Source organism: Pteropus alecto, unplaced genomic scaffold (assembly GCF_000325575.1).
Source record: "Pteropus alecto unplaced genomic scaffold, ASM32557v1 scaffold106, whole genome shotgun sequence".
Classification (NCBI taxonomy): domain Eukaryota; kingdom Metazoa; phylum Chordata; class Mammalia; order Chiroptera; family Pteropodidae; genus Pteropus; species Pteropus alecto.
Genome location: NW_006442103.1, coordinates 6,594,420 through 6,609,997, shown reverse-complemented (window position 1 = coordinate 6,609,997; position 15,578 = coordinate 6,594,420). Strand labels below are relative to the sequence as shown.

Here is a 15,578-nt window from a genome sequence, read left to right as displayed (position 1 = left end):
TGAGATTGTTGTTCAGTCAGAAATCCTTTATTGAAGGTTCATTCTGACATCTTACAATTCAAAGCTTTTTAAGTCCACAAGGAATAATTAGAAATAGTTTCTATTATACTGAAACAACCCGAATTTGTCTCAGACACACAGTGCCAAATCCTGCATTGATTCTAACATAGACGATGAAGAAACTGAAATCGTTACAGATTTTGATTACCTTGGTTCAGTCATTAATTCAAATGGAGACCGCAGCCAAGAAATCAAGGGAAGACTGAGACTCAGAAGAGCAGCAGTGGGGAAATTAGGAAAGGTCACCAAGAGCAAAGGTGTGTCATTAGACACCACGGCCAAGATCATCCATACCAACGTACTCCCTATTACTGTCTATGGTTGGGAAAGCTAGACAGTGAAGAAGGCTGATAGGGGAAAAAATGATTCATTTGAAATATGGTGCTGGAGGAGAGCTCTACCACCAGAGCAACAAACAAGTGGGTCCCAGGGCAAATTCATCCTGAGACATCGCTGGAGGCAAAAAGGGCAAAAACGAAGCTGTCCTACTTGGGGCGCATCATGAGAAGGCAGGGTTTTTTGGAAAAGATGGTAATGCTGGGAAAAAAAGAAGGCACAGAAAAAGAGGAAGACCAATATGAGATGGAGTGACTCTGTGAAAGAAGCTGTAGGCCTGACTCTACAGGAGCTGAGTGGAGCTTGAAGACAGGATGTTGTGGACATTCATAGGGTCACCAGGGGTTGGAGTTGACTCAACAGCATGTAACATAGACTTGGAGATGATCGGAATAAGAGTTACATTTTTACTGAGTCTGGAAGGTTGTGATGCAGACATGGGGCTACCAGTTTCTGCCTTTTGCTTTCTGACCTTAATATTTCCGGTCTGATATTGTAAAGAATAAAACTTTAGCAAATATTATATGCTTTAATTCAGTTTTTTGGAAGGTTTTCCTCTCAGTATTTTGAATCTATTTCTCCAATTGATAAATGTAATTTAACTGACATGAGAAAGAAATTTACCAATCGTAGTACAGACATGCAGAATGAATAACCCACAAGTACAGAGAAGTATAAGTACCAGAAAATATGCCCAAAGGCTTTGTTTAGTGAGTACATGCTGTTGACATCTACCAGATTTTACTTTAATGACTGCATATGTAAGGTACATTTGTAAATATATTCTTTGGGGTTTTAAGAAAGAACACTGATAAAATGCTGAAATGATTACTAATCATGCAAAGTATTCTTTTCATAAATTTATTTTTACTTCGTGCTTATTTTAGGAGATTGTTGGAATGCAGGAATAGACTATAGATATATCTCTGTGTACAGAACCAGTGGACTGTTTCAAAGAATGTCTAAATCAGCATTTATTTCATTCATAAACAGTGCTAGGTTAAAATTATCTTTGTTGTTTGACCCCGTGGAAGAGGGCTAAAAACATGTTCTCGCTCCAGCTTCATCTCATTATCTTTTAAAAATTTTTTAGAGCTTAATAAAAGTAATCATTAGACTATAATGTGAATTAATGAAGGTGATATATTTTGAATTTTAAAAAGAACTGGAAAATAACAACTCATAAGCATTTAAAAATAAATATTTTTGCCAAAAGGTGACTTTCTTTTAATGTGAGTTATTTAATTATTTCAGAGAATTTTAATTTATGTCTTGTGTCCTATAGAGTTTTCATGGGTTATGCTTTCTTTCCTTAGGGATTTCAAGGCAAGACTGGGCCTCCTGGGCCAGGGGGTGTTGTTGGACCACAGGTACATTCTGTCACTCTATTTCCCTAACAAGATTTATTTTTCTGTTTATATTTTCACGTTTTGTAAATTGTATGAAATCTGCCCATTTTATTATGATTGAAAATAATACATTTTAAAATTTTGGATAACATATTAATATACGCAACTTGCCTACATCAAATGAACTTTCAGCAAACTACTGCTTAGCTAAAGTAATTTTTCAACTGCACTGAATAAAAAAGAAAAATAAATAATAAAAATAAGTCATAAAATTCACAAAGAAGTTAACATGAAAGGCTGAGCATGGCACCATCTGCTAAAAACCCAAAATACTTTATTATATAGGTTGGCCATCATTTCCAAGAATTTCAAGTTACAAAATGACTTTAGTTTTCTGAGTATAAATTAGGTATAGAAGTATGATATATTAGAAATATAAAACTTTGAACGTAATTTTGTTCTAGAATTTTAATATTTGAATACATCGTTTCTTACGATTTTCACCTTCATAAAAATTATTCCCATCAGCAATAAAGTATTAGGTTGTAGTCTTTGAATATATGAAAAAAATGGGAAAGACAAGTAAGTAGCTCTTTCAAGAAAGGAAGCAGAAAGAATCTCAAAAGATGATATAGTATCCTGAATTATAGTTCTAAATACCTATAGAGAATATAATACATGAGAATAGAAAATAATTTTTTTATTCTCGCAAAGAGTGTTGAAGGGACAGGGCACATTTAGTTCACTCAGCTGGAATTTTACCCCCACTAATAATAAATTATAACACAAGAGCAAAAGCAGTTGGATAAGTGTTTCAATTATTTGTTTTAAATAGTCTTTTCTCAGCCTATAATTAGTCCTTAATATTTTATAGAACAGACTCACACATCCAAACACATGTCTTTTCCCAGAGAAAGAAAAAAACTGCATGTTCTTTCTAGAGATATGTGTGATTAGAAGCAAAATAAAGAATTCTTAAATTGCTCGATCATTTTATTTGAGATTAATTCTGAACCAAGAGAAATGTTGTTTGCTCCTTTATAATGAAAACAATATTCATGATACCTTTTTTGCATACTTTTGTGTGTGTTTATATATTTTTTAAACTGTTTATCAGTTTTAATTTTAAAAAGAAATACTCCCCCAATAATTAACTTTCTCCAAAAATACTTTTTAAAAAAATTTCAAACAACTTTACAATTTTATGTGAAAAAAATTAAAGAATGATCCCTACTACATTACATATTCATGAACATAAACAGAATTAGAGCCCAACTAGAGTGTAAATATCATGGAGCTTAACTGAATATTTCAGGACCTCACACCTTTCAAAAATTCATCACTGTCTAATGCAGACAGCTGGTTGCTGAGACCTATGTTCTTTTTTGTCTCCTTTCTTAAGGCATAAAAGTAGCAGGTGTTTTATTGACTATGCACCTTCACTGGCTTATTTTTATTGGCCCTTTAAAAAAAAATCAATTGCCTATTTCAAATTTAAACACGTTTTCATGTTAAGACAAAGGGAATGGTTAAATAGGAGCAACATTGATTGCAATCCTTACACAATCACGTGAATCATTGCTCATTTTTATCTCCGTGGTAATAGTCATTAAATTGGGATCAATTTTACATTTCTTACTATTGAAATCCTAATTAAATATTTAAGGAAATTTTCACTTTGGGGGAAATGTTTGCCCATTAATGATAACTTGGGGACTTCTGGCAACTAAAGGAATTCAAATCTAGAAATACACGCTCAAATCTGGGGCAGATGGTTCTTTATCCAAGACCAAAAGTTAAAAATCTGTTGCATTTTTAGAAAAATAACAGAATGACATTTCATAAGAAACTTCAATAATACATTCTACTGTTTAACATCCTTAACATCTGGAAACTTCTGTGTATATATATCTTTAACTTAAATTCCTCATTTTGCTCTATTCTAAATGGAGTTAGCAACTGGTCTCCATTCTCTATTTACACTTGAAAGCTCACTGAATGCTAGCACCACCAAACAGCACCACTCAGGGGATGTGTAAATGACCTGACATTTTTCACTTTGGCATTTGCAGCTATTTAAGGCAGTAGGCTATTTGTTATAGCCTTTGGCTAGGAGGAACTGCCGGCCCAACTCGTAGCCTTCAGGATCCCCCTGCCACATTTTCTAGACTTCATCAAAGGAATATAGATTAACAATAGGGAGGTGTCCAGTCAGGGGAGTTCCAAGGACTGTGGTTGTTTGGGTTCCAGAGAACGTGCATTTATTATCAAGCAGTGATTCATTGAGTAGCTACCAATGTGGCACCAATGTCTCTTTTACTCCTAAATTAATTTGACACCTTATGTAAAAGAACCAAACTCTAGGTAAAAACCACAGTTTTTAACAATACTTGGATGGACCTCACACTGAAGCAATTCTGGTATTAAAGAAAACAGCTCTTTGAATTCCTATATATTTCATTTGTGCACTCAGACTCTAACTAAAATTATACATAATTTGTTAGACTCCTACCACATATGTTACTTTCAGTGCTTTATGCGAAGTGTTTTGTAAGCCATCATGAAAATACATGAGAATGATAAACTTTTGTGAAAGAAAGAAATATTTATTTTGGGTTTGTGTTATCTTTGCTAAAAATAAAAGAGCAATTTAATGAGGTTTTGCTTTTCCAAATTAGGGGCCCACTGGCGAGACAGGTCCAATAGGTGAACGTGGACACCCCGGTCCTCCTGGCCCTCCTGGTGAGCAAGGTCTCCCTGGAGCTGCAGGAAAAGAAGGTGCAAAGGTATGAACTGCTCAAAGAGTTTTCTTGGCTGAAAACATCTGGTTAGTTTTCATTGTATCCTCTTACCATTTGTCCATAGCTTCTCTAAATGTTAGTATAGTATTTAAATGAACGTCAGAAAGATATGTGAGTAAAATATTCACTTTACTGAATAATATAAGAAGTTAGCTCTATTGACCATCAAACCATCCATTTACATACACTCTTAAATGTTGGTACTGGTTAGTTTATTTTAATGTACATGGCATTCCACATAGTATTCTCTTCATTAAATAATATTCAGGCTTTACTTATAGTAGAGTAGGGGTGGTCATAACTTTGTGGAAATGTGTGTAGTAATTACTCTCTATGTTGAGTGTATGTTATATTCCTTAGGGCGACCCAGGTCCTCAAGGTGTCTCAGGGAAAGATGGACCAGCAGGACTCCGTGGTTTCCCAGGTGAAAGAGGACTTCCTGGAGCTCAGGTATAGTCAACATATAAATAAAACATGTGAATGAAACTGCTTATTAGTTAACTAAATAAATGTTCATGAGTTATTAAGGAGAAATATGTAACCATATCATTGATTATCAAAATCCTATAGCAATGTGTATTTATGTCTAGAAATACTTCCTAACATCCTCATTTTATCAATTACACATTTCCTCCTATTTATATTCAATTCACATCAATTCATTTTCTTTGCCTTTTCACTTTTCCCAGGGCGCACCTGGACTGAAAGGAGGAGAAGGTCCCCAGGGCCCACCAGGTCCAGTTGTAAGTATGATTATAATAAATAGCCATGCTATACATGGTTGCAAATTACAGCTCTTCTTTCATTATTCTCATGCTGTGATCCCACAGTGTGTGGAAGAGAAAATAAACACATGTCAATCAAGTTAGTCAATGCCTGGTTTCTACTAATTGCACGTACTAATGAGTGCAGAAACAGAAGAGTTTAGGCAATTGAAAATATTTACTCCACCGCCGCTGTCAGGATGTAAAAGGATGTAAATTGCCTCATACAATACCCCAAAAAATAAATCTTAATTTTTCTGATTCTGAGTACTTGATGAGACTTGAATTATATCAATGCTTATTTTAAAAAATCACATAAGTATGAAAGTTATATATTCATTTATTTATATATGCATATTTTTAAATTTTCAATTACAGTTGGCATTCAATATTATTAGTTTCAGATGTACATCATAGTGGTTAGACATTTATATAACTTAAAAACTGATCCCCCAATAAGTCTTGTACCGATTAGACATTTATATAACTTAAAAAGTGATCCCCCAATAAGTCTTGTACGCACCTAATACCATATATATTTGTGACACTATTATTGACTGTATTACCTAAGCTGTACTTTACATCCCTGTGACTATTATGTAACTACGAATTCGTACTTCTTAATTATTTCGCCTTTTTCCCCCAGCCCCCCCAATCTCCCTCCCATCTGGCAACCATCAGTTCTATGTATCTATGAGTTTGTTTCTGTTTTGTTTGTTCAATTATTTTGTTTTTAGATTCTACATATAAATGAAATCATATGCTATTTGTTCTTCTCTTTCCAATTACTGCTTTATTTATTTATATATTATCCAGATTGCTTTATTCGTTTAATGTAACCTTGTGAAAAAATTAGCAAATGAGAAATATCAGATTTTTGCCTCAGCTTTTTTTTTGAGATTCATATCAATCTCTAAGAAAGCAATCAAATACAACCTTCACTTTTACCCTTAAATTCACCTTTTTCTTATCTGTACTCTGAAAGGTTACTAATAACAGCCCAAGAGCCAATTTTAGTAGCTTCTTCTCATTTTTTGTTTTATTTCACCAATCTAAAAAGCTGAACTTTGTCTTAAATTGTCTCTCAACTTTCTTGTACAACATGTTGAAGTCATTAATACCACCTTCAAAGTGTTTCTTTGATTCATCCTCTTTTCTTCATTTCCATGATCACCATCTTTTTTGGACTCTTTCCTTTCTCTCTTTGCTTAGTAGTACCTTAACACATCTCCCTAATTCCATTTGCTTACCCTCTTCAGTCAGTTTTGCCCACTGATTCTAGAATTATGCTTTCATATACATTTTGAGCTATGCCATTTATCTGCTTATACATATCTCATAGTCCTACTCTGCCTTCAAAAACCAAACTCTTTATCATGACCAACAAGTTATCTTTAATATTTGATCCTAACACCACAAGTCTATTTTTTTTCACTAATGCCTACCCTGTAATTCTACCCAATTTAATGCATTGAACTTCTTGCTTCTCAAACTACCATGCTCTTTCATACATTGCAGGGAGAATACTTTATATTTTTTTCCCTTCTTCTAGGAAACTTCATTTTTTCTTTTTCTACCTGACAAAAACTCTATTCATTCATAGAGATCAGGCTTAAATGTTAAATCTCTATAAAGTTGTCTTTGGACAGCTTGCCTTCATTTCATTTATTAGTGAAATTGCTTCACCTTCAGTGCTTAGTTGTGATTTGTATTTTAGAAACTATATTGGAATATGATCAGTTGTCTCTCTAACTAGGCTGAGTTCCCTGTATTATTTTGGTTGCATTCACAGCACAGTACCTGCCACAGTGATCATTCCATAGCTACCTATTTGAATTATCATAAAGGCCAATATTGGAGAAAAGTGTATACAGCATAACTAATACTACAAACACAGCAATATAATCTTTGGCAGATTAATTAACATTGTATTTAATATGCAGATTACACAAATGTCATATTACAGTGATTAAAGTGGGTATGGATATCTGGTAAAAAAATTTTAATACAAATAAGACATTTCAGTAACTGTATTTGACCTTCTATATTCATAAAACATAAAATTATGTAGAACAGTTTAAGATATCCTCATAAAGTAGGGGTGATACTACTAGCATTTTAAAGACAAAAATTCTTATTTGAGCATAGAATCTTCAAATTTTTAGTACAGCACAACCTTTTAACCAGTTCTTCAGATTCTAAAGTGATCTTATTTTAGATATTTCTTGCAAGGTTAATGGTTATTGCATCTGTGAATCCTGAATCATGACTATAATGATCAAATGTTTAAAACTATTTTTAGGTCCCAAGCAAACAACACTACCTCAGGTCTTTGAAACAGTTGAAATGAATATATTTATAGTGTATAATATGCCCAAAAGATGCACTCTAACAGGATATTAATCAACAATTACCCAGTTACATATATATAGAATAGCATACTAAATATAATATAAAAATCTGATATGTTGTTTACTTATTTGGTTTAATGACGGTTTATTTGGCAATTACTACTTATTTCCCTGTATACAATTAAGCTCCATGGAAGATATCCCTTTAAGAGACTTAACATAATGTAAACAATTTTGAAAAGGATCACACCAAATATTAAACAGTACTATAAAACAGTCAGTGATTAAATGACTAATGACACACAAACGATAAATGTTAATTATGCAAGGGCAGGGGAAGAGATGAAAAGTCAGCAGTAAGATCATAAAGGAGGTAGCCCTTGAACTTGGCTTCACAGAGGGCAGAAGATTATAAAATCATTTAAGATCAAGAAAATGATATTAGGAAAGGGATAAGCTATTTAGGGAATATCTGGTCCAACCAAAGTGGAGCGCCTTGGAAGAAGGACTAAAGTTCAATGAATTCTTGCTAGGACCCACATACTCTACTACGTATTTACATAATACAATGATAAAGCACTTATTTAATATGGCATATGACTATTGAAGCTCTGAAATGGCAAGTCGCAATTTGAGTTGTGGAGCAAGAGGAGTAAAAAAAGTCAAATGATTTTTTAGAGCAAAATATTTAAATAAAGCTTTAAGAAAAAATCATCATTAGTGTGTAATATGTTAACACAGATGACAGAGACTCGATGAGCATAAAAGTTCAGTGATCAATGTCAAAATATACAAGTGAGCCAATGACTAGGGCAGTGAGAAGTGGTTGGACAGTGCAGACGTACTGAACCCGGGGAAGGCAGGATAATAGAATGTATTACTTAGATTGGATATGGACAGTGAGGAGAAATGAAAACTGAACGATGACCTCAAGCTTGTGTCCTTGTGGGAATGACAGCTTAGTGAAGCCTTCCATGCCTGGAGCAAATTTACCTGGAGAGCAACCACAACAAAAACAAAACACTCCCAGGACAATCCAAAACCTCTTAGCAGTCACAAAAGATTTTTAAAAGGCCTTTATATTTTGTTATTAGAAACGCTCCACAGATGCCCACTGTGAGTTCATTTATTTGGAATTAACACTTATTCTTATAATACATTTATAAATCCAATTAAATAAATTTACATACCCAGGCATCAACCAATTAAAATTCTTCAAGTTGATGGAAGAGGAACTACTGAAAAGAAAGATAAAAATCCACATTTTTTAGTTCCTTACACTATTGCTGTAATTGCTGTAAATATAGTGAAGAGGTTCATGGTGATTTCTCCATAAAAAGTGCTAAACAAGCCTTGGTTTACTTCCTTTAAAGCACTTACATTCATGTGAAATTCGGTTTTGCAAAACTTTAAATGACTAAGTGTAAAACAAACAAAACAACAATAAGAACAACAAAACCTGTTGAGTTTCTGGATGTAAATGGTAACTTATCCAGAAAATTTCTTCATGTTAATCTTTATTTTTTGAGGTGCAAGACTTGCTATGGGTTACCTTGAAATTGATATTAAAAACAAAGAATCAGGAGCAGTGACTGCTTTGTCAAGAAAGATAACAGGTTCTATTTTGCAATGTTAATCAAAAAGATGATGTCGAAATATCAGGGGGAAATAATTGGCCAATTGGTGAGAGAGAATGAAATTGTAAGTCATAACGGATAAAGGCATAAGAATATCCTACAGAACTCCTTGATTCCATGACAGATCAGTCTGAGGTGATGTCAGTCTCATATTAACATTACCTTTGGGATATTGACTAAATGATGGTAAGTGAACGACTGTGATTCACGGGAGTAGAGAGGGATGGAGATTTTGCAGTTATTCACACGAAGGAAAAAATATTAAAGCGATGAATTCTCAGGAGAAAAGAATGTGAATAAAAAATGTGAATAGTAAAGGAAATAGAAAATAAGATAACATTAAAAGTGTTTATTCTTTCAGTTCTTAATGCTAGGAACTTTATAAGCGTTACCTTATTTGATTTTTGCAACCTGACCAGGTAGGTATTATCATTCCATTTTTAAAGGCAAGAGATCTGAGGCTTAGAAAAGATAAACAACTTGCCCAAGTATATAGCACTTTGAAGACAAAATTTCTTAATAGCACATTACATAGATTCATTTTCAGATTTGTATATCTCTCACACTGTAAATATCTGCTTAGTTATGTTCTCTCCCAACCCCTCTTTTGTTTCATTTTTCCAAGTCCTCTTGATCCTTCTCTACTCCTGTGAACAATTATGTCAAAAAGAAGAGAATTAGACGAGCTAATATTACAGTTCACTGGGCTTTAATATTCCTGTATGTGTTCTTTGTAACAGTTGCTTAATTTGAATGAATCAAAGTTTAACTGCTTAAACAAATGGAGAGGTTGAATCCTTTGACATATATTCTCTTTATAATCCATTCGGTCAGAAACATAGACCGGACTATTTGTATCATGTTGCTATGACATCCTATAGAAGTGAGTTTACTGAATTCTGCTAAGTCTAACTGTGACGCCATTGGCTTATGTTTAGACCAACTATCATGTGTAGAGTTGCATCAGCCAAAGATCCTGTTTGAGGACACGGGAGATCGCTTTATGCAGGGCCCTCGTTATAAATATTTTCAGAAGAAATCCCTTTCTAATCACAGCTTGAGAAATATTTGTAATTTCTTGATCATTTATCTGGTTTATATTTTCATAAATTATGAAAATTAGATTTTTCTTTTTGCTTTGGCTTACAGAAATCATGGAATCAAAATTGAGACACAATAGAGAAGATAATTCTTTACTTTATGACTGTAACTTTTTGAATACAACCTATTATATTTTATTCTAGTTAATATTTTAAATGCTAGACAAGACCCATTAAATCGACTTTTTAACCCACCAGTGGATCATAGCCTGCAGTTGAGAAAAACTCTGGCCTACAGTATACATTTTTAGATTACTAATATTGTTGGTTCTATTTTATGCCAATAAAATGTTTCTTGTTTATCTTTTTTTCTTAATTTCTCATATTCTCTTATATCTTATATCTTCACTGTAAGCTGCTATAAGTCTTTTCTTGTGGAAAAACTATAATTAAATAAATATCCGAATATACCAATCTATTAAACTGAAATTATATATATTTATTAAATGAACATTTCCTGCAAAGAGATTATAGTTTACTGAGGAAGGCAGTTATGAAGTAGAGAAAATAACAAATAATAAATGATATTTTAAAAGATAGAAAAAAAGCAAATAAAAATAAAATATAGAACAAAGAAGACAGGTAAGAAAAATAATTTTTGCCTAAAGGAATTATGTTAGAGTTGGACTTGTAAATAATCAGTTTTATTTATGAAAAACAAGTTTTTCGAATGCTAAATATAGTCTCGAAGCGCTCATCACTATTTAAATCATCTTAGCAAAGAACTGATAAACTGTCATAGTTTCTAAAGCCTTTGCAACTAGGAGTGACTGTACATTGAGAAATATTTTTTAATGCTCCCACTTAAGACAAACAAAATTATTCCAACAGGGTGCTGTGACTCTGGGCTTTTAAAGTCTGGCATAAAGCAAGTGTTTACTGTATGCATGATGTTGTATCCAAGAGCTGGTAATAGACACCAGTCAAAGCATAGACATGTTTTCTGATCTCAGGTGGTTTACTCACTAAGTGCCTGCCTTGATGCACAGACACAAAGCAGAAAGCAACAAGGGACTAAACCACAAGAGAGGAGCAGCATTTTTCTCATGTTGAACGTAAACTGAGTACATGTTTTATATTTATGTAAACACACAATATAGACAAACATATTATGCAAACGAATTCTCAGGTTGCTCCTACGACCTATATTTTTATAAAACAAAATCAAAGAAAACTTATTCAATAAATAATCTCTCCTCTGTGTATTTTTTTCTCATAGGAAATCCTCTCATTGCCAACAGTTATTTCTCTAAAAATGAGGCGATTAAAGAAATATAATAGTGTTTAATAAAATACCCCTATTCTTACAACCACATTTCTTTTTTTTTTCCTGGGAGGAGTGGGATTTAATATGGAGAAAGTGTATCAGAGGGCATCAGACACATGGCTGCTGAAAGATAAATGTCGATTGCAATTATGCAATACATTCGTCTTTACCCCTTTTCCTACGACTTCTGTTTCATAACTGTTCCCCGATGATTCCATTTTCTTCTTTATGTTTTGTTAATTTCTTCCTGTTATTGTCTCTTTCTTAGGAGTTTATAAACACTTTTGTAACATAATTCCTATAAATTCTAACTTTTTTCTACATCTCATTCCAGAGAACCTTCTTTTCACTGCCATTTACTTATTTCTCAAACAAGGGATTTGACAAGTTTTTAGAAGGATTTAACCTACTGCCTAATTCAGTCATATGCTATGCTTTTTATAATGGGCTCTGCTGAAGCCCAGGAACCCAGGTAGATCTCAGCAGGCTATTATAATGTCTAACTAGGGATGACCAAAGTCTCAGCAGGCTATTATAATGTCTAACTAGGGATGACCATAGAGATGGTGATGGTGATGGATGACCAAAGATTAAGATATTGTAGGACTTTGAGTTAATCATTCAGATTTTTGCTTTAAATTCTGGTAATGCTTGATATTTTGTCTGAATTTTTAGCTTATCTAATCCAAATACTTGTTATCTGATCAGTGGGAATTATCTCATACTAATTTTGCCATAAAAGTCAACTAGGCCTTATTATGTTGAGTGAAATAAGTCAGACAGAGAAAGATAAATACCATATGATTTCACTTATATGCAGAATCTAAGGAATAAAAAGAACAAACTAATCAAAAATAGACTCACAAATATAGAGGACAATCTGGTGACGGCTAGAGGGGAGGAGGGTGGGGGACTGGGAGACTGGGTGAAGGGTTAAAGAAATACAAATTAGTAGTTGATAGATGGTCACAGGGATGGGGAGCATGGCATAAAGAATGCAGTTAATATTAATATGTTGGCTAGGCGGAGAGCCAGAGGAGAGAAAGAACAATTAGGGGGATCGTTTTATAAACTATATAAATGTCTAACCAGTGTACTATATACTGGAAACTAATAATAAAATAAAATTAAAAAAAAAAAAAAGAAATGAACAGTCTTTTTTTTTTTTTTTTTTGCCTTCTTTTGGATAGCTCTGGGTCATAAGAACGTTTTATGTTTTTGTGCTTATGCTTCTATACTCCCTAGTGTTCTGCCTTTTAACTGAATTCTGGGAGATAGTTTCTTTGTTTACTGATTTCATTTACTTTACAAATGCTCCTTGGAATATGAAACATCCAATGAAAGTTTTTATCTGGATGTTCTCCTCTGTGTGAAGAGTCAGGGAAAGAACCACTATTCTTGATGCTCTAAGAACAGAAACTGATGCTACTGCTTCTGGTTTCATTACTAGTCAGGTTTAGGGAGAGGAGTTGCAGAAGAGGATAAAGCTAACATAAAGTTAAAGAAAGGCAACTAAGTAGATGAATGTAAATTTCTCCCTTTTTAAAAGCAGGTAAATGTCCACCTTTCAGCTGAAAACAAATGACCTGTAGTGGTTAATGTTTAGTATTAAAATAATAGAGTACTTTTTGATATTATGATCATTATAATTCATGTAATTTAACACATACTATTGTCTTTGGAAAACTTTTACTTTGTCACATGTCCATTGCTACATAAATCACAAATTTGGAAAATGATATTTCTATAGTTTTTAGCCCCCATTTCTGTTCTTTCCAGGTAAGCATTTTTGATGTGTAAAATAGTCATCATTGCTATAGAGAGATGAGTAAACAAATAGTTTTTTGAGGGTTTTTTTTTGTAAATAAGGTTGGTAACAATTAAGCGATAGCAAGGTTAATAAGAAGAAAACAGGTTTCTTCTTATTAAATTACGTGAATTATAATGATCATAAAACAGGTTTCTTCTTATTAACCTTGCTATGGCTTAATTGTTACCACCATATTTTTAAATGTTGACAATTTATACTTAATAATTAACTTAATAACAATTTATACTTAATTTATACTCAGAATATTTTTATGTATCACCATTTAGCTATTGTCCCAATTACTGTTGTTATTCCAGTTGCTCTCATAGGTCCCTGGTGACTTGTCAAGGCCAATATATGAATCTCTCTGTTTTACACCGTTAATGTATACCTATTTCAAGCTTACTGCTTCATTGGTTTCTTTTTTTTTCCTTCTTAGATATAGGCAACGCGCGACCACTAAGACCATTATATAAAAAGCTGGAGAACTTTATTTTTAATTTTATTCCTTTTACCTTTGACCCCTTTTAAACTTTCGACTAGCAGTTTAAATTAGGATTACAGATATTGTTGTGAGGAAAGCTCTACCCTTCTTTTAATAATATGACTTTATGCCATATAACCTTCTGGATCTTAGTTTTTTATGAAATTTCACTCTTACAATCATTTCAGATTGTATATCTATTTTTGAAACATGTTTACGTACAGTTCTCTAACATCTATTGCTTTCATACTTTAAGACAGACATTTTTCAGAGAACTTTTGATGTACCACCACATTAAACATCACAAAATCCTGAAGACACACTATTTCTGGTAAGAAAAATGATCCATAAGGAGGTTAACCAGTTTGCTCGAGATGGCAAAGCTTGTGGTTCTAGTTCCGGAAAGGAAAAGATCACACATACAATCGACACATTTACTTAGGGCCTGCAATTTGCCAGTAACTACTCGAATTGCTGGAGATCAGTGGAAAAATTTAAGGAAAAAAAAAAAAGCAAAAATCTTACTTTTGTGGAGCTTATCATTATTTATTTAACCCATATTTAAACCCAAACATATTCGTTTTAGATTTAATTATTTAATTAACAATTATAAAGCCCTCTTTACTATATCCAGTTATAGAGCAATGCAAGAATTTCTATTACTATAAATGTCTACCCTTGATGGGAAAAAAAATGCATTTGTAATGTGAGTTTCTCAAGGGCTGATATGTACCGTTATACATTTTGTATTCCCAATCAGTGTCACAAGACTCAGATTCTCACTATATTTTTGTTGAATGTGTAAATGGGTTCTCTTTTTAAGCTTGGGTTTAAATTCTTTTTCTTTTTTTCTTTCTTTTTTTTTTTTTTTTTTAACGAGAATTCTCTAGATTCAGTTGGGACTAGAGGTTAATTTCTTCAAAGTCAGCCTGGAGATATTTTAATAAGATTTGCAAGTTAGTAATATCATTTGCTTAATTAATAAGTATCATCAGAGATTTTCACTTTTCATTTACAGATGTATAAAATAAAATCATTGCAGAGCATGCTATTATTAAAAATATCTAGACTTACAGAATATTGGAAATAACCAATGGGAAAGAAATTTGCAGCTGCACTTTAGAAAATAAATATATAACCAAAAAGTCTCTTTTTGTTTTCAGCCAATGTTTTAAAGTTAATGAGCTGTGACAATATCATAAGCAGTATTTTAACTATGGAGAAGTAATAGATTTTTATTGTTAATTTTAATGCAGATTCCATAGGCAAGATGGCAATCTGAAATTTAATCTTATTAACGCTCCAAAAAAACATTATAATAGTTAAATTAAGCTTTGTAATAAAAAATAGTACATAATATCTATAAAATATACACATTATCATTGATTCAAATCAGTATTCCTTCTCTACTTGATGTACATGAAAATATTTACTTGATCAATATTAAATATTAAATGTACTTCACTGTAAAATTAATAAGCATTCTTTCCTTAAGTAAAAACCATGAGTTATTTTCATGTATCTGTCATAATGTATCCAATTAAGAAAATACAAATTTGTCTTTATTTTTATACCACAACTTCAAAGGAAAATATACATTCAATTGATGTTCTTTTCCC

The 15,578-nt window shown here is 32.6% G+C and overlaps 1 protein-coding gene across 2 annotated transcripts in view; it reads left to right on the top strand.

Moving 5' to 3' along the window:
- COL11A1 (collagen type XI alpha 1 chain) overlaps positions 1 to 15,578 on the top strand; it is a 170,811-nt gene that overhangs the window by 101,628 nt on the left and 53,605 nt on the right. For both annotated transcript variants that reach the window (XM_015595416.2, XM_006919572.3), the window contains 4 exons: positions 1,713 to 1,766; positions 4,424 to 4,531; positions 4,907 to 4,996; positions 5,236 to 5,289. In XM_015595416.2, coding sequence (XP_015450902.1) covers positions 1,713 to 1,766; positions 4,424 to 4,531; positions 4,907 to 4,996; positions 5,236 to 5,289 — 306 coding nt within the window. The remainder of the gene's footprint in view (positions 1 to 1,712; positions 1,767 to 4,423; positions 4,532 to 4,906; positions 4,997 to 5,235; positions 5,290 to 15,578) is intronic.